Source organism: Thermobia domestica, chromosome 3 (assembly GCF_964235325.1).
Source record: "Thermobia domestica chromosome 3, izTheDome1.hap1.1, whole genome shotgun sequence".
NCBI classification, from domain to species: Eukaryota; Metazoa; Arthropoda; class Insecta; order Zygentoma; family Lepismatidae; genus Thermobia; species Thermobia domestica.
Window position 1 is genome coordinate 176427653 of NC_137456.1, and position 19693 is coordinate 176447345.

At 35.9% G+C, this 19693-nt stretch overlaps 1 protein-coding gene across 4 annotated transcripts in view; it reads right to left on the reverse strand.

The window, feature by feature from the left end:
• LOC145680879 (uncharacterized) overlaps nucleotides 1-19693 on the reverse strand; it is a 301071-nt gene that overhangs the window by 60579 nt on the left and 220799 nt on the right. For all 4 annotated transcript variants that reach the window (XM_081752026.1, XM_081752024.1, XM_081752025.1 and 1 more), the window contains one exon: nucleotides 9262-9388. In XM_081752026.1, the coding sequence (XP_081608152.1) occupies nucleotides 9262-9388 (127 nt within the window). The remainder of the gene's footprint in view (nucleotides 1-9261; nucleotides 9389-19693) is intronic.

The window sequence follows — 19693 nt, forward strand, 5'->3', positions numbered from 1 at the left end:
CCAACCCCGAAAACTAAGGTTTCAACAGTGATACCAATCATTTCAGACATTTTATTTTTCACCCCATTTCACATTCATGATAATGGGCTAAACCTGGACTTAAACAACATTGAGAATATCACTATTCCTCTCATTGACGCCAAAAACTATGTATTCAAAACTAATATAGATAGTTTTCGATTATTTATACATATCATCTCCTTCCCACTCCCACCCCTAGGGGTTTCCTACCCTCACGATGTTGGGCTGAATTACACTTAAACGACATTTGGAATGTCACTATTCATCTCATGGTTCCGAAAACAATGAGTTGACACTAATATTGATTGATTTCGATTATTTTTAGGTGTCACACCATTCCCACCCCTCATACCTAGTAGTGTCTTACAACACATTATGTTTTCAAGATTGTAACCATATGTGTGCCAAGTTTGGTTCAAATTGATTCATGATTTCCAGAGCTATGCTGCAACATACATGCATACATACACATACACATGCATCCATTCTTGTATATGATATGTGTATACAACTTAAGGACGAGATAGATAAAGCACAAAATATTTTGTAATTAATGGAAATGAGTGAAAGCGCGATAGTATTTTGTCAGAGGTCTCCTGTACGCACAGAGAAAGCAAGACATTGCATGGTATAACGTCAGCATGAACGTAGTAGCTCCAAATGGGTATGATTCCTAATACAAAGCAATTGAATGAAAAAGACGAGACTGTGTGCGTCAATCAGAGAGCTATTACGTTACATTGTGGCGGAGCTACTCAAAACATGGAAAGGAGACAGATCTGGGTGAGTTCACATGCAAAAGAATCACAGCGAAACTGGAAGAACAACGAAGTTGGGTGACGAGTAACGCCCAAGAGTTTGGTGTTGCTCACAACATAGTTTCAAGCGCATGGAGAGCGTTTCGAACCACAGGCAATGCTGTGCGAAGGATAGCTGGTGGTTGGCCATGGTTAACTACAGCAGAAGAAGGGACCGATGTCAAGCAGTGAGCGAAATTGGAAACACATTTAACAGGAGAATAAGGAGCCCTACCTCACGCTTTATAGTGGAAAGTGACTCCATGGAGTTGGTCTTTTTGCGTGACGGTCATTAAGTTCTGTTCCGTCGACACCCGCATATTGGTCAGAACTGAACCGATAAGGAGTTGATGGCGCTTTCTTCTCAGTTCAGAACAGATTCACTCTGAGTAGCGATTTTGGACGTGATGAGAAGTGAGAACACGCAATGAATTCAGGAACATTGTCAGACATAATCGTCTTGATGATCTAAGTTTTCTTGTATAGGAGGACATACCGACCTCCAACTTTTTAATGCGATACTCTCACTGATTAATGCTATTATGATACTGTACTCTCCCTCTACGTGCGTATTTTCAGAAGTAAGTCAGCTCCGACTTTATATTAATGGATCATAAAATACGACGCATCGAACAGAGCTTTTTAGTTAGGTCTTGGAACTAGAAGATATTCGGCAAATGGGTTGCCCTTGCCTTCCCTCGACTTCAATCTCGTCAATCATGTGTAGAATACTATAGTTAGACATCTTACAACCACCAAGAACCAGGTAGAGGAATAGTACTCCATACAACAACTCATTACCAAAATTGTGAGTATCATGGGAGCAGGTTGGAGAGCAAGCATTGTTGTCCGTGGTGATTACACAGCCATCTAAGGACACAGCCTGACTTAATCCTGTAAGTCAGGAGGTCATCATGAGTCGCAGTGACTTCAGTGCAAGTTATTGTTTATGTATAACAGTGTTATTTTTATTGTTCTAGTTACCTGTTTCGGTTTCTTCCCGTTGTTTCCTTACTTTATATGTATGGTTCACGTTTCGTCGATCTATTCCACTTCAGAATGACACAGTTTGCGAAACTAACTTTTGTCCTTAAGTTTTTCATACTAGTGTATTATTATTATTATTATTATTATTATTATTATTATTATTATTATTATTATTATTATTATTATTATTATTATTATTATTAGAGTATGGAAAGAGAGTAAAAGTATATGCCTATAACAAGACTTACAACTATCACGCATAAAATATCTATTGATGTAGAACGGTTTAAAAACTTTTTTACGACTTCTATCCTTTTGATATATGTATATCCCCCCAAACGTCTGTGACTTGTTGCAGGCCTGTTGTTGTGAAATTTAAGGGAAACTATACACATGGGATAAAGCATTCCTTAATTATTGACTGGAAGACCAATCGGAAAACGACCATTAGGTAGACCTAGGCGCCATGGGCGTCTCTGGCGGAGGGGACAGGGGGACGCGTCCCCCCAATATTTTGAAATACGAAATATTCAATATTTTATTTTAATTTAATTTATTTAGATACTCACTAGCAGTTAGATCATTTCCTTTGATGTCCCCCCCCAAATTTTACATGCCAGAGACGCCAATGCTAGGCGCAGATGGGAGGACAATATTAAGATGGATCTCGCAGAGATAGGAATACAAAGTAGAAACTGGATCCAATTGGCTAAGGAGAGCTTTAGTGAACGCGGCATTGAACCTCCAGGTTCCATAGGCTATAGAGTTAGTTAATTAGTTAGTTTAAAAATATTTCAACATGAATTTTGTCATATATCTTAGTAAACATTTCACTGTTAGAACAATATACATGAAACCCTTACTATCAAGAAAACAGAAAGAAAAGAAAAGAAAAGGAAAAGGGGAAAAAAGAAGAAACATAATGGTGTACTTTTTTGTACCATTATAAGTTACTGACGCAAGTTCTACGTAATAGATCTTAACATTATTTTGTACAAAGTTATTTGTAAAAAAATTCAAAATAATTGAACATATGCAATTTTTCTGAAGATCGGTGACACAAAACATGAATTAATAATAGTAATTCAAAATTTTCAAGGTCACTTACGCCATCAAATCAAATAATTATATTCCAGTATCTTACAGTAATCTACGATGCTCATTTAACAAAGCACAAAAACCTGTTCTGTCCAAAGCGACACATTCAATATGATCCTTTAGAAATTTTAGAAGATGAGGCAGTGTGTATATACAGTAAGCAGTGGCGTATTTAGGGGGGTGGCTTCCGGGCTTAAGCCCCCCCCGAAATCTTACTTAGTATAGTAAAGTAAATGAAATATCTTGCAGAATTTTCACATTTCCAGGCAAAGCCCCCCCCGAAAGTTAGCAAAGCCCCTCCCGAAACAAAATCGTAAATACGCCACTGACAGTAAGCATTAAAAATACATGAGGTACAATAGAAACTATATATATATATATAAAGTTCCAAACAGTAAAAGTGTAGGCCTAGTGTAATGTTAAACCATACAAAATTATGTATATAATTTAGTCTCAATATTCATATTACTACTAGAAAAAAAATACATAGATTATATACGGTGAAACCTCTATTAAGGAATCATCGCTGTTCCTCTCTGCAAATTAATCGTTAAGGGTGACAGTCGATTAATAGGTGTTGGTATTCATTTCAATATAGTATCGTTCCTAAGAGTGTGAAATAGGCGTAGTACAATGGTACTCGTATGATGTGCGTAGGGATTTCGCTCAGCAGACATAGTTTGAATTGAAACTTCAGCATTTTTTATTATCTTCCAAGAACATAAACCTCTATTTTATACTATTTGTAATCATGTTGATTGTCTACAAACAAGGTTTCAATTGTAAGTTGTCTATGTTTAGTACTTCGAATGGATTTGTGAGCGTATGTAAGAGAGACCTTCTCAAGTAAGTTAATAACAATGTGAAATAAATTATGAATAATTATCCTCTTATGAAATACACTATCCTTACGAACTTTAACATCGGTTTCTCAAACAAATGGTTATTACTATGAATAGTCGTTACGAGAAGTTTCATTGTATGAAATTATTTTATAAAAATATATGTAACTAGCATATATTACTTGCTTCGCTGGGCTGAAATAAATAATTTAAATGCACACTGATATTGCTCATTTTGGATCATTTTAATGTATGTCATACTCCTCATCCTCCAAGTGTCAGGGCTGAAACTGTTCATTTCGCCGACCGCAAGAACTATAGATTTAACAGTAGTATCTGTCATTTTTACCATTTACATATATAGATATATATATTTCCCCCATCCCATGTTGCGGGCCATGGCATCGGAAGTGTCACCGTTCATCTCAGCGACCTCAAAAATGTGGATTCAGCACTAATATCGGTTATTTTCGATGATTTTTAAATATCTCTTCCTCCTCCTCCCGCAAGTTTCGGGTTTGAATTTGGATTTAAACGGGATCGAAAGTACGCGTTGTTCATCTAAGGGATCTAAAAAACTATAAATTCGATACTGATAGTGGTCATTTTCGATCATTTTTATATATCTCTTTCTTCCCCTTCCCCAAGTGGCGGGGCTGATTTTAGATATAAACCGGATCGGAAATGTCACTGTTCATCTGAATGATCCCCAAAACTATGGATTAGATACTAATATTGGTCATTTTCGCTCATTATTATATATAGCTCCCCCTCCCCTTCCTCCTTGCTGCGACACACGTCATTAGAATTGTCACTGTTAATCTCAGCTACTCCTAAAACTATGGTATCAACACTAATATTAGTCATTTGCAATCATTTTTAAATGTTTATCCCTTCCCCTACGTTGTACCCTCCCCAACTATCAGGGCTGAGCTTGGATTCAAAACAGCATATGAAGTGTCACTGTTTCTCTCATCGACCCCGAAAACTATGGATTAAACATTAATATCGGTCATTTTTGATCATTTTGAAATTCCTCTCCTCCTCCCCCTCCCCTACGTTGCATCGTCAAACTGAATAGCCTAAAGCAATCCCTGCACCTAAACTCATCTCTGTTGAAAATTTGATTGAGATCGGTCGGGTGGATCAAGAGTGATGAAGTCACAAAGACAGTCATTTTTATTTTTATTTTTTATTTTTTTACATATATATCTCCCCCTCTCCCTCCGCTACGTTAGCTCGTCGCAGTGAAACGATAAAAGCTCCCAAAGACCGACCCTCATATATGTTGAAAATTTGATCGAGATTGGTTGGGTGGTTCAACATTTATTAGGTTTAATTAGTTTTTATTTGTACGTCTCCCTCCTCTTCAACTTTCCTTTGATCTACCGTTGAAGGGAAATTGCAAATATGTTTTCAGATCCGAACCTCATTTATCTTGAAAATTTGATTGAGATCGGTCGGATAGTTCAAGAGTTATTAAGTTACAAAAATAGTCATTTTCAGTCTTATATAAGTTGATTTTTATATATCTCCTCCCTCCCCTCCCCTAGGTTGCACCGTAAAAGTGAAATGACGAAAACATTCCAGGCCAGAACCCTATTTATGTTGAAGGTTTGATCAAGTTCGGTCTGGTGGTTCAAGAGTTATTAAGTTTAATTTTTTATAGATTTCTCCCCTTCTCTCTCCCTTTCCTAAGTTCTACCGTTAAAGTGATATGATAAAAACCACCTCAGGTCCGAACATCATCTATGTTGATATTTTTTACGAATACGCGACAAAACGTACTAGCGACAAAACGTACCACCGACAAAACGTACCACTTACCTTGAGGGCTGCTTGTGAAGGGTTTTCTAAAAACACTTTAAATAATGACAAGCGACAAAACGTACCACTTGACTGGAGGGCTAGTTGCGAAGAGTCTTCCAATCAGCCATCAAATAATGACAGGCGACAAAACGTACCACTTAATAGGACAGCATATAAGTATATATATATCGGCCAAAATAAGGTTAAAAGTTGAACAGATTGGTGGTGAGAAAAGTACCGATGCAAGACCAAGACTAAGACTAACGCTAAGACTAAGACCATGCCTGCAAGATTCTCGCCAGACCAAGACCAGCAAGAATTATGCATATGCAATATTTGAATATTTGCTGATTTCCATCACACTTTATCCAGGCTTTGGACCAGAGACGGATAGGCATTATTAGAGGGGCGCGGGCGCTTTCTCCCACAAGGGCCACAAGCATCTCAATGTCACAAATCAAGTTGCACAGTTTTCTTTCTACAGCAAGTCAATAGTATTAACAATTGACAATTAAAACCTGATATTCTTTCATCAGTATATTATTCTGAATTGTTCAAAATATTATATGAAGTTCAAGGAGAACGTATACTATATTACAAAATTAGCAGATGTTTTAGTGTACTAGTTTTTGATGTTACTGTATCTATCACTTTTGCATTCGAAATATTTTTTAATAAATCTTTTTCAATAAACATCAACATAAATGTTTTCAAATGTTCCTGAGACATAGTTACTCGTTAGCCTATTTTTAATGTATTTCAGTTTATTTCAGTTTTGAAAAATTTCTTTCACATGTTACCTGAGTTACGGGCAAAGTCAATAAAAATTTGTATGCTGGAAACCTGGATAAGTATTACTGCAAAATTTACAATTCTGCAAAATTAAAAAACAGCACATTGGACAATTTTGCAACAAGTTTTGCATTCAGTTTCCTTGTAAACAAATGTATTTTCTCCTAATTCTGAATCACTTGCACCATCAGCACAGTCATTTTTTCTCGGTTGTGCTCGTCATCAAGACTGACTTTCAAGGATATCCACATCCTTCAAAACTCCAAGATAATACAATTATAGTATCCTTGGAAACTTCTTTACTGAAGTTTCTCAGAAAATATGTAAGTTTATCGAAAGGCACGTCTGGAAGTTCTATTACTTGGTTGAAGTGTCTAGAATCCAAATAATCTATAAAGTACATTGCTTCTTGAATCTTGAAGAAATACTCGAAACTACCATGTCCAATATTGTGTTGAATGCGTCGATGCAGTACCTGGTCATTGGATAGAAGCAGCTTCATCTTTATATTCACAGGAATATATTTGTCCATCTCTGAAGGTGAATTGTCGCCAGGTCAATAGAAAAAAAAAAGAAAGAAATCACGTTGTAAGTCTTCAAATTTCTTATTGGTCCACTCTGCAAAGCTTAATGCTGCATTCTTAATGGATTCAAAATCATCCCTCTACAGTTTCACTTGGAACAGAGTAGTCTGCACCATCCGATAGGACTAGACTAGCAGCACCCTCTATTTGGAGATAGTTTGACAGAAAGGTCGTCACTTGAAATATCTTAAGGAACATTTGTGCTGTCCGAGTTGTTTTGAACTTGAAACGATCTTTTATATATCCTTTCGCTTTACACCTAGCTTTTGGTTTGATATTTTCTGTAGAAGCAATTTTCTTAATTATTATGGTCAACTCTATATAGAAAGCACTTTCTGGGTTCGAAAAATGATTAAGCTTTTTCTGAAAAACAGTGTGTTTTCTACCATCGCCTTTGTTAACATTTGGTCTTCCAAATGTCCATTCGTTGATAAGACTCACGCATAAATATCGCACTGTCATTCAGCAAAACAATGACACAGAATCAATGCAATTTTTTGTCAGATCACATATGACATGATTGAGTATTTGAGCTTAACACCACACGTGTAACTGAGTTTCTTAGTGGTTAAGCAGTTAGCGTATGCGTCTTTGCCGTGGGAGATCTGGGTTCGATTCCTAGCGGGATCTCATGTGCTTCGGATTTCCCGTAAATCAGTATGTCCCGTCTCATATAGCCTCGCTGCTAAAAGGGCCGTTAAACTCAAAATCAACTGAATCACACGTGTAACTGATCATAGGTGAATTGAAAAAATCCGAATATTGTCCTTGCATGTTACTTGAGCCATCGGTTGAATTTCCAATACACTTCTTAATATCAAGGTTCAACTTCTGCAGAATTTCCAGCAGTAAACCGCAAGGACACTGGCCTGTGGTAGATATGCATTTTACAATGACAACAATACTTTGTTTAACAACCATTTTAACAACATACCGTAAAACAACAGAGCACTGGCCTGAAACTAACTACATATATCTTGAGTAGTGTCTAATAGAACAGAAAATATTGAAGCTTGAGAGACTTCTTTCGAAATATCTTCTCTGATAAGTGTGTTGGTAGCATTCAAAACATAATTCACCGTGTTTAGTAAAAGTTATGCGACCACTATCCTGCTTACTTCCTCGTATATGACTCTTCTCGGTGACCTTATCTAAATTATTTTTAAACGGAAGATCAAATTTGCTTAAGAAAGGAATACTATCCAAAAAGTTTCCATGATCTATAGCTATGTCTTTCAGTTTATAGGCTGCTACATTTCCTCTGCAATGAGTCTCTGCACTTTGACAACTCGATACTTTACCTGTCTGTTCTTCTCAACCTTATACTGCCGTTGTTTTACCTGTTCATAAGGAAGTAGTTTCTTAACATTATGTTCTCTTTTGTTAGATATGTAAGCACCCACATTGGTCAAATGTATTTTGGAAGACTCGTGTTCTCTTACTGACTGATAAACGTGTTTAATGTTGCGTTTGTTACGTACAGAACCTTTAAGAGAAGTTTGTTCTATCTGCGAACACGCTGAAAAAAAATGCTTGAAGTGGTACGTTTTGTCGCGCATTAAATATCCGAAATGTTTCAATTAGTCCAAGACAGGTTGTAATTTATATAAGTGGTACGTTTTGTCGTGGAATAAATATCAGAAATGCTTTAATTAATCCATGACAGGTTGTCATTTATGACAGGTCGTCAAAAGTGGTACGTTTTGTCGCGAAAATTCAAGTGGTACGTTTTGTCGCTGGTACGTTTTGTCGGGACACCATTTTTTACAGATCGGTCGGGTGGTTTAAGCGTGATGAAGTCACAAAGACAGTCACTTTTATTTTTACTTTTTTTTTTTTACATATATCTTCCCCTCCTCCTACCCTTCGTTGCACTGTAAAAGTGAAATGAAGAAAACATCCCACGCCCGAACTTTGTCTATGTTGAAAATTAGAGCGAGATCGGTAGGGTGGTTGAAGAGTTATTAATTCACAAACATAGTCACTTTTATTTTCATATTTATTGATTTTTATATATTTCCCCCTCCCCCCCTCCCCTGTGTTACTCCGTCAAAATGAAATGATAAAAATCATCCCAGTCTCAAACCTCATCTACATTGAAAATTTGATCAAGATCGGTCTGATGGTTCAAGAGTTATCAAGTTTTATTTATTTTATTCTATGTCCGTCTCCTCCTCTCCCCTAAATTTTACTGTCAAAGTAAATAGCTAAAAGCACTCCCAGGCCAGAGCCGCATCTACGTTGAAAATTTGATCGAGATCGGTCTGGCGGTTCAAGAGATTAAGAGTCACAAACATAGTCACTTTCAATTTTATAATATAGGTTACGTACCTAAAGCACTGGTAACACTGTTGTTAATGTTGATGATTAAGGAAGCCGCAGTTGAGTCAAGTCCAATATTCGCCAACTCCTTGCTAAATAACAGACCAAAGCTCTGGATTATTGGCATGATACACACCTAAAAATATAAAAAATACATATATTTTAAATGGATTTATTATTTCTTTAAGTACATTTTAATCCGGAAAGTGTATTCAATCATAACAATATTTAAATTTTAAAAAATAAATTTAATAACTTTAACATTTTAAAATCCTGACCACATTTGAATCAAATGACACTTCGTCTTGATCGCAGTCTTTTTTATTTCTTTCTTTAAATCCTGATTTTATGTTTACCAACATTTGATAATAAGACCGTTATTCATTTCTCCTCACGTTCATAATGAATTTAAAAAAAAGTGGATACTTTCTTGAAAGTATTTTCTTTTTAAATATATTGAGTACGTGTCAAAAAAAAAAAAATCATCATCCCATTTCTTACTCTTAAACTATATAAGTAATTGAACAGATGAGGGATAGTTATATCAATTTAACTACCTATCTATAAAAAAAAAATGATAGAAGAACAAATTTATTGTTGATCAATATACAAGTACATATCTTGACTATTTTTTGACGTAGTCACCACGAATCTCCGGGACATTTCTGGTAGCACAAGCTTCTGCATACCTTCTGTGTAACAATCTGCCACCTTAAGATCACAGCGAGTCCGCAACTGATGTCTTGAGTATAGTGTTGTAAATAGAAAAAAAAAAGTTCGTATTTTTTCAGAAATGTGCGTTTTTTTAAAAAAACATTGCCTCTCGTTTTTTTCTAAATTTCGTTTCTTTTTCAAATAGTCATTTGTAATGCATCTTACGTCTATTTAAGTATGAAATATTTTTATATCGGTGTAATCACCGTAAAATGCAACATAAATTAAACGCTAGATACTGATACGTTACACGGGTGTGTCACTTTTTAAATCCACTCCTGTGTGGACACTAATTAAGATATCAGGATATTATTCTTGCCAGATATGGTTGGACCATACTAATTTCTATTTCTTCTGGCGTCGAATTTCCTTCTCAAATTTCACCCCAGTCAAAAATTCGAGAATTTTCTAATTTCGAATTTCCTTTACTTCTTTTTTCCTTGTACCTTCCTTCGTTGTAGAAAGACCTCCTTAAGACTTGCCAGGTAGATAACTCGGATGGATACCTAACTGTTGACTTCAATTGGACAGGCCTGCGCGCAGGTAATTTTTGTTTATAAATCCGTACCTATACGTCCGAGTACAAGTCAACTTACGCCAATCGAACATTTGTCCTTACTTTACAAACACAAGTACAGATTGTTACAATGGGGTAATTAGGGGGCGCACGAAAAATTCGTATTTAGTTTTTTCTTGATTTTTCTAGTGTTTCCTTACTTTTCTGTTTACCGTAATATATTTTTGGTAATTAGAAGCTTTGTTCCTTAAATATCGACATAATGCTTGTAGGATATATTAGTGGTGTACCAATGTTTAATTTAAGAAAGTTTGCGTCTGTCTGGTAGCAGTGTTGCCAGCTACAGAAAATTTTAATTCCAGATTTTAGGGGGAAATTTTGGAAAAATTATCTGTCTTGTCTCTATTATTTCTCTCTTGTTGGCTACATCGGAACAAACGTAACAGTATCTGGAAGTCTCGTCTTTGCCTACACAACGCATTATAGAAAGTTTTAATAGGATAATTAGGGGAAGTACAGTTGAGGTTTACAGTAGACCTTGTTCTCTAATTGGAAAGATAACTGTGATTTTTTTTAAAGGTAGAATTAGATACTTTTTATTGACATGCTTACTTTATTAGATATCGTCACAATACTTGTAGGATATATTAGAGGGATACCACAGCTTATTTTAAGATAGTTTGTGTGTGTCTGATAGCAGTGTTGTCAGCTACAGAACATTTTAATTCCAGAGTTTAGGGGCAAATTTTGGAAAAAAATCTCTTTGTTTCTATCATTTCCCTCTTGTTGGCTACACTCGAACAAACGTACCAGTATCTAAAAGCCTTGTCCTTAGCCTACACAGCGGACCATAAAAAGTTTCACTAGAATAATTAAGGTACAGTTGAGGTTTATAATAAACCATGTTCTGAAAATGGAAATAAAATGGTGAATTTCTGAGGTAGAATGAGATTTTTTTTTTATTTCAAGCTTACTTTCTTAGATATCGACATGAAACTTGTAGGATATATTCTTGGAGTACCAAGGTTTGTTCTCAAATAGTTTTTGTCTGTCTGATGGCTGTGTTTCCAGTCAAAACAATTAATTCCCGATTTTAGGTGAAAAATTCGGAAAATTTCTCTTTTCCCCTCTATTATTACCCTTTTACTGTCTACATTGAAACAAACGTACCACTACCTGAAAGCTTCTTCTTTGCCCTACAGAACGCATCATAAAAAGCTTCAATAGGATAATTAGAGAAACTGTAGCCCCGGTATATCTGTTCATTTTTGCTTCTGAGGCGTAAAAAGTATCAAAATTTCATGTGTATGATGACAGAGAATTTTTTCTTTCCCTCTTTGAATGGAAGCCAGCGACTTCAGGATTTCACTGTACCTTGTCAACACACCAAAGAATTTTTAGGTGGCTTGAACCCATATAGCAGCAGTGGTGCTAGATAAAAAAAAAAAAATGAAATTGGGTTAGGGAATTTTTTGTAAATTTTCACCCCTACATTTCCCTCAATAATTTCCCACCCGTTGGCAACACTGCAATACAAATTACACCAAAAAATAGCCACATCCATTTTCTAAGGCCTTAACCATATCAATCGAATGAATGGTTTTTGAGCAATAAGTCACTAACTGTAAATGTAAGAAAACGCCAAAAATGACCAGGGTCCGAAAGGAATAATCACACTATTTTGCTCGTATAGGTACAAAGAAACAAACGATTTGTAAGTTACGAAGGCTTCGACTCAAGTTCTGTTGATTATTTCAATAATCTGCAACATAATTCAATAAATAATAGTTGCCAGAAAAAAACAGACATTTGAAAAAAAACATGAAGAAGAACGTTTTTTTATTGAAAAAACTTTCACAGAATTTTTTTTTTTTTTTTTTTTTTTTTTTTTTTTACAACACTACTTGAGTACTTCACTGTCACTGAAGCGTTTTGATGTAAGGCGTCTTTTTTCAGGTGAAGTAAAAGAAAGAATTCGCTGCACGTGAGGTCGGGGCTGTGGATGATCGATGATCGAATAGTTCCCATCAAAATCTTTGAATTGTTTTAACAGTACGAGCAACTGGGTGTGGGCGAGTGTTGTCATGAATCACAAGAATTCCAGAGTATAGAATTCATCTCTGCTGATTTTGAAAGGTACTTTGCAGATTACTATTCAATGTTTGGCAATACACATCTGGTGTAATTGTTAGTCCTGGCTCTAAGAATTCCATAAGAATAACACTCTGTTGGTCCCAAAACACGGTTGCTATGATTTTGTAAACTAACGGTGTTTGAATTCCTTCGCTTTAGGAGAAACAGAATGCGGCCATTGCATTGACTGCTGCTCCAACTCCCAAGTGTCGTGCGATATCCAGTTTCATCCGTTACCACTATGTGATAAAGAAAGTTAGCCCCATCCTCCCGCCAGAGGTCCAAACCATTACGTGTAGCTGTTATTCTTTGCTCTCTCTGAGCGTCTGTCAGCAATTTTGGCGCCCACCTTTCACACAGCTTGTGATAACCCAGCTTGTCAGTCAGAATTCAATGCATTATTTTCACAGAGCTTCTGGAAACTCTTTGGCAAATTTGGTTTGTGATTGCATCGCACTTACATTCAATACGTTGCAAATGGAACAAGTTATGATAAAACTGACTTCATCAATGAATTTCCGAGAAAATTGTACGTGAATTTAATGTACCACTTGCACCTATTCCCATTTGAAAAGCCGAAAGTTGAATATAATATGGTGGATCCAAGATGGCTGCTTGGGTGGGTAACATGTGTAAGAGAAACAGTACTTGTTCCAATTTGTTTTGTATGTGCCCACATTCATGTCCAGTTTCATCTAAAGAAACTAAAAACAATTTTGTGTCCGAGCGCTATAGTAGTGTATGGTTAAATTCCGGATATATGAAGACCCATAAATATGCAAATTACCGGTATGGGCCGCTAAAATTAGTACAATACACATTGGGACGCGGAGAACTTTTCATTTGACTCAATTTTACTCGAATACCGAGGAGACACTTCGCGAATGTACCTTGTTAGTGCTACTCTCACCTACGTAACTTCACTCAGATTATTCTATTTCTTTTACAAGTGCAGAATATTAGAGCATGCTCGTGCATATGTTCAACTTCATCAATGTTGTCAACCCTGCGTAAAAACTTACCGGCCTTTTAGTTTTACATGCGCCTCGTATATACAAAGGAAACAGAAAACAGACAAGAAATTAGAATATGGAAATAATCTATGAATAAACATTTTCAAAACATGATTTCAGCAAGTAATCTTTCGTGTGTTTAAAATGTATTTGATTTAAAAGGTAGAGAAAGATTGAAAATAAACTTTGGTAGATACTACTAGGGATCACGCACTAGAAGTTTCACTATCATCAGGTAGACAGCAATCACTGGAGAATATTTGCTAGCATCTAACAGCGAGATATATAAGTTGTACAACCTTTGTTTCAATAGCAGAAAATAGGATATTGATAGCATTATAGCCACCGATATCCGTGAATATGTTAACGAATTGACTTTATTAAGGAAGTCGGTCAAGCCCACACCATTATCTATTCCAAAAAGAAAAGAAAAACATTATACAGAACTTCCCCTTTCGTCCAGGAGTTATCGTGTGGAGTAACGGACGAGTATAAGTTATTGTTACCCGTTAAGATATTAACGGATTGACTGCATTAATAAACTCGGCCAAGATAATTGCTTTAGAAATCTATTGCAAAATAATAATTATTATTATTTTTGTTACTAAAACTTCGCTTCTGTTTATGAGTTATCGTGAGAAGTAACGGACTTACTAACATTACAATATTGAAGTTCCAATAATAAATAAAAAAAAAATAAAAAAAATACAGTTTAAAATTTTAAAGTTCGAAATGTAAGAATAGATCGTTAGACACTTAAGTTTCGCAAGGAGTGATGTACATTTACGTTGATAGAAGTCAAAATGTTATTTAAAAAAATAAAAAAATAGGCCTATCAGTAATATTTGGACTCGTATAATGTCCTTCGTTTAATCAATTTTTCGTAATGTAATAGTCTACTTGTTATTTACGGTGGGAGACGCGGGTTCGATTCCCGGCAGGAGCTCATGTGGTTCTGATTCCATGTTAATCAGTAGGTCGCGTCTCATACAGCCTCGCTGCTGAAAGGGACGTTAACCCTTTTAAATTATGATGGCACAATACCTGTGCCATGGCGTCGACCTTCGGAATTTGCTTTATAAATCTCTAGTAAAGCTTTTTAGACCGGGTTTTTTGCATTCATTCAAATATGGAAGCATCATAGAATATATTTTATGGGCATTTTGCAGCCTCGCGTGCTCTGTCTGGGGGCTGTGACGTCACAAACATGGACGATGGGTTTAAAAAAAGGGTATATTTGAGAAGTTTTTTTTTTCAAAAAATCCCTGACACATTACTATTTACCCTAGAATCATGGTTTGTACCTCGTTGGTTTTGTTATGAGACAGGATTTTGAAATGTACCACTCAAAATTTTCCTATCGTGTACCAGAAGCGGGAAAATCTCGTCAAAAGTGGAAAAAAGGGGATTTTTTAAAGAAAAATTTCCCTTTCCTCATTTTTCTCTTTACAGGTATACGATAGCAAAATTTGAATTGTACTATTTGAAAGGCTGCCTTACGCTGAAGAAAATGAGGTATGACTCATGTTGCTAGAGTCAACAGACGTGTGTCAAAAAAATCTCGATTTCTTTTATTTCTTTAATTTTTTACACATTTTTAGTCAATTACTTTAGTAAAGTATCTACAGTATTATCACTATTTATTCTAAAGTCATGATACGTACCTCGGTTTCTTTGGCATGAACCATTCTTTCAAACGGAACCACTCACATGTCTCTAGCATGTACCATAGTGGAGAATATTCGCAAAAAGGGAATTTTTTGTCAAAAAATTCCTTCTTCCCCGATTCGCGAATTTTCTCTACTATGGTACATGCTTGAGACATGCGAGTGGTACCGTTTAAAAGACTGGTTTTGGCCAAACAAAACGGTGTATTAATCATGTCTCTACGATAATTAGTAATGAGTCATGTTTATATAAAAATGGGTTATCTATTGCTCACATAGGGGAAAGCTGATACTGTTTGCACATGGTGCAATATTTTTTCCTCTTATTTTTAAAGATATAACATTGAAACTTCGTACAGTTATTACACATAGTATGTTTGAGATTTTTGGTGGGCTCTGTGGGTTGACACATAGGCCGGCCAGAGTGGCCCAAAATCGGGGGGAAAGGGATTTTTTGACAAAAATTTCCCTTTTCGCGAATTTTCTCCACTATGGAACATGCTAGAGACATGCAAGTGGTACCGTTTGAAAGACTGGTTCATGAGAAAGAAAACGAGGTACAATTCATGTCCCCACAATGAACAGTCTTGATGATGATGATGATAGTATAGAAATTCACTAAAGAGGTATTATCAAGGGAAAATATGTAAATCGACTGTAACATCCAAACTATTCATCACAGGGCCACTTTTTATATCTCATTCTCTTTACCATAAAGCAAAGTTGTTTTTAGTAGCATTCGCATGATCGTATCCTATACCAAAGGGGAGATATTCGCGATAAAAAAGGGGATTTTTAAAAAGAAAATACCTTTTTCCCACTTTGAGCGGAAATTTCCCGCATTTGTACACTTTAGGGAAATTTTACGGACACGTTTGGAAACACTGCTTTACTACAAACAAAACGGGGTATGAACCATGATCCTACGATAAATAGTCTTGACGCAATACATGATTGAGTGAAAGTCTACAAAATACCTCAAAAAAGCCATAATTTAAAAGGGTTAAACTCAAAATCAACTTGTTATTTACGGTACATAAACATACATGGAAGAATTTTATTAAATGTTAATTTGAAGCATATAAAAATAAATGAGAGGGATTGTTGATTAGCAATGTTGTAAATAAAATGTGTAATTAAAGATTTGCTGAAATAAAGTCAATGAAGGACGGTTTCCTAAGCAAGTAGGGAAATTTGCTAGTATTAATTACACAGCATTATATTTTTCCTGTTTTCCTTTTTGAGAAATCTAATTCAATTAAGTGTAACTAATACGAAGTCAAAGGAAAATATTCTAGAGTTCGGTCACAGTACAAAAAAATTCAAACAATAGATATAGTTTTTACCTCTGTGATGTATTTGGCATCTACTTATAATACAAAATCATCTCTGTCTGTGAGTAACGCTAATTCCTTATAGCTAACAACCGCCTCTGCACTACATTCGCTGCCTGCTTATTTGAAAACGGACAGTGATGATGATGTTGAACATGAACATACCTTGCTGCTTATTATTAAGACAAGGGCTATATTAAATATAAAGTTGTAATTAATCTAACTAACTCTATGGCTTATAGAACCCTGAGGTTCAATGCCGCGTTCACAGAAGCTTTCCATGGACTTCTGTCCTTAGCCAACTGGATCCAGTTTCTATTTTGTATTCCTGTTTCTGTGAGATTCATCTTAATATTGTCCTCCCTAGGTCTAGGGACCTAGGTCTTCCTAATGGTCGTTTTCCGATTGAACTTCCAGTTAAAACTTTGAAAGAGTTCCTACTTTCTTCCATTCTGGCTACATGACCTGTCCACCTGAGCCTCCTAGATTTCATGACCATAACAATATTTGGAAAATGGTGTTAATAAGTATACACTTCCTCGTTATGAAGTTTCCACCATTCCCCATTCCCGTTCCTCTTGGGTCCGAATATTCGTCTCAGAATCTTGTTCTCAAATACTTTCAGTCTATGTTTTTCCCTCAGAGTAAGCGACCATGTTTCACAACCATACAGTACAGCAGATACATGTCTTTAATTCCTTATATAAAATTCCTTATATAAAATTGTATATCCATTTGTAATTCCTTATATAAAATTCGCAAGTATTTATTCTATGTCACGCACAATATATTTTATGAACTAAGCAACAAGTACACAATATAGAAACAGCATACAGTTGTTATTGTTTATCTTTAAGACAGGGTAATATTAACAAGTTTTAGGTACCACCAACCTATTTGGAGCTTACTGCCCTTAACAGGCCGTAACCATATCTAGGTAATCCCTAGTTAATTGGGCAAATTAGAAAAAAAAGTTAAATGCAAACAACTAGAACTTTCCATTCACCACATAGGATACAACAAGCCGAAAGCTTGAGGGAGGCAACTAGTCTCAACAATTTCCGGTATCCTTTTGATCATAGAGCAAATTATTCCTCATTCTACTAATACTTATCTTTAAAAAAAAGTAAATGATACGAAAATTCCAACCTCGCCGATAGAGTATATGAAGCAGCGTTGATATGTTTAAAACAAAATGTTTAAAACATGTTTAAAACAAGGGCTGTTGTTTTATTCAGTTTGTTTTAAACGTTTTAAACAAATTGTTTTAAACGTGTTTTTTTTTTATGCTGGTTGGACATGTTTAAAACAACTAAAATATCAGATTGAAGAAGCTAATTTAATTTTCTAACAAACAACCCAGCCTCCGCAGGATTTGTGCATGGATTAAATTACAAGCAGAGTTATATTCTTATTATAACAGCAATTACTGAACGCAATTCTGCACATCAGTGTGCTTATAACTAAACCAACAGAAATTCAAGTGAAGTATTTCAACATTTCTTAATTTCCAAGAATAACGGAGGTTAAACTCACTATACACTATTCTAAGATTCAAATCCACAAATTCAAAACTTTTGATCACTATCATTTCCATAATAATCAACAGTTCTCACATCATAAGCTAGAAGAAATACTCTGATAAATACAACTCATAGAAAAGAGCAGTGACTAGCCTACAAGGAGCAAATGACATTTTAACTAAACAATTTTCAAGATACATCTCTATCTGCAACATGGGTAGCTAATAATGATTAGGTCTACGGTATAACAGCACAATTAACTCTAGACATCCGCCAGGGATTTTAACAAAACGGTAGACTCTCACGTTCGGGGCTCTGGTGACTCTCCTAATTGTCACAGAGTCATAAGTTATACACCATTGAAAAGCTTATAGATCACAAATTCCAGCGAGGTAACATTCGTGAAATTCCCGTCGTATTCGTAGAAAAAGAACAGATATAAAAAATCATTAAAAATATGGAAATATTGACTTTGCGGGGCCTTGGCAACCCTTGCAGTCACCCTACGCTGACAAAATGATGCTAATGTGTAGGCCACATACTTGTGACAATAGTATAAGAAATGGTAGCCATTGCTGCCATTGCGTAATGAATTCGTTTTATGTAGGAAATATTGTATATGCGCAGAAAAAACATTCATTGAATTAGACATTCTCTCCCCTTCCCCACTATAGCACCACATCCATATGCAAATCATTTTTGCTGCACACATTATGTATACGAACAAGAATTATGCTTCTAGACCACTTCAGTGAAATATATCTCGTGTTATATGGGACCGTCCCGAAAATAAATGTAAATTAACCAAAGATCCCCTCTTCCTCTACAAACAACAAGTACACATACAGGTTACTATAGTAGTATTGGCTGCACTTTGCCTAACTTTTTGGCCCCTGGGTCCCTGCCTTAGGACCCATGGTCCCTGGCCGGGGTCAATGACCTAGGGGTACCTAGGACCACCCCCTAAATTTTGGCAGGGGTACATAGGACCACCCCCCAGGACCCATGGTCCCTGGCCCGTGTCAATGACCTAGGGGTACTTAGGACCACCCCTCTAGATTTTGGCAGGGGTACATAGGACCACCCCTTAAATTTTGGAAATTGCCAAATCTAAAAATTGGGTGTGGTAGCCTAGGACCACAGTATGTACCTCTACTAGTATTGGGTGTCTATGTCGTTCCCTTTTATGAGTAAAAAATTGCCAAAAATTCAAATTTCGGGGGTTTTTGACCTAATTTATCCCCTTTGATGAGGTATTATTATCCTATATGGTTATATGGGTATATACAGGGATTCATTACCTTTTATAAGACATGGGTATATTGGTGCACCCCTTGAAATTTTTGGGAGGTGTACCTTGGCCCACCCCTTCAATTTTGGAAATTGCCCAATTTAAACATTTTGGTACAATAGTATAGAACCCTAGTATGTATTACTGTAAATTTGGGTGGTCTACTTCGTTCCCTTTTAGGGGTACAAAATTGCCAAAATTTTAGTACAACCACATGTTTGGGTTTTTGGCTCATTTTATTCCTTTGGA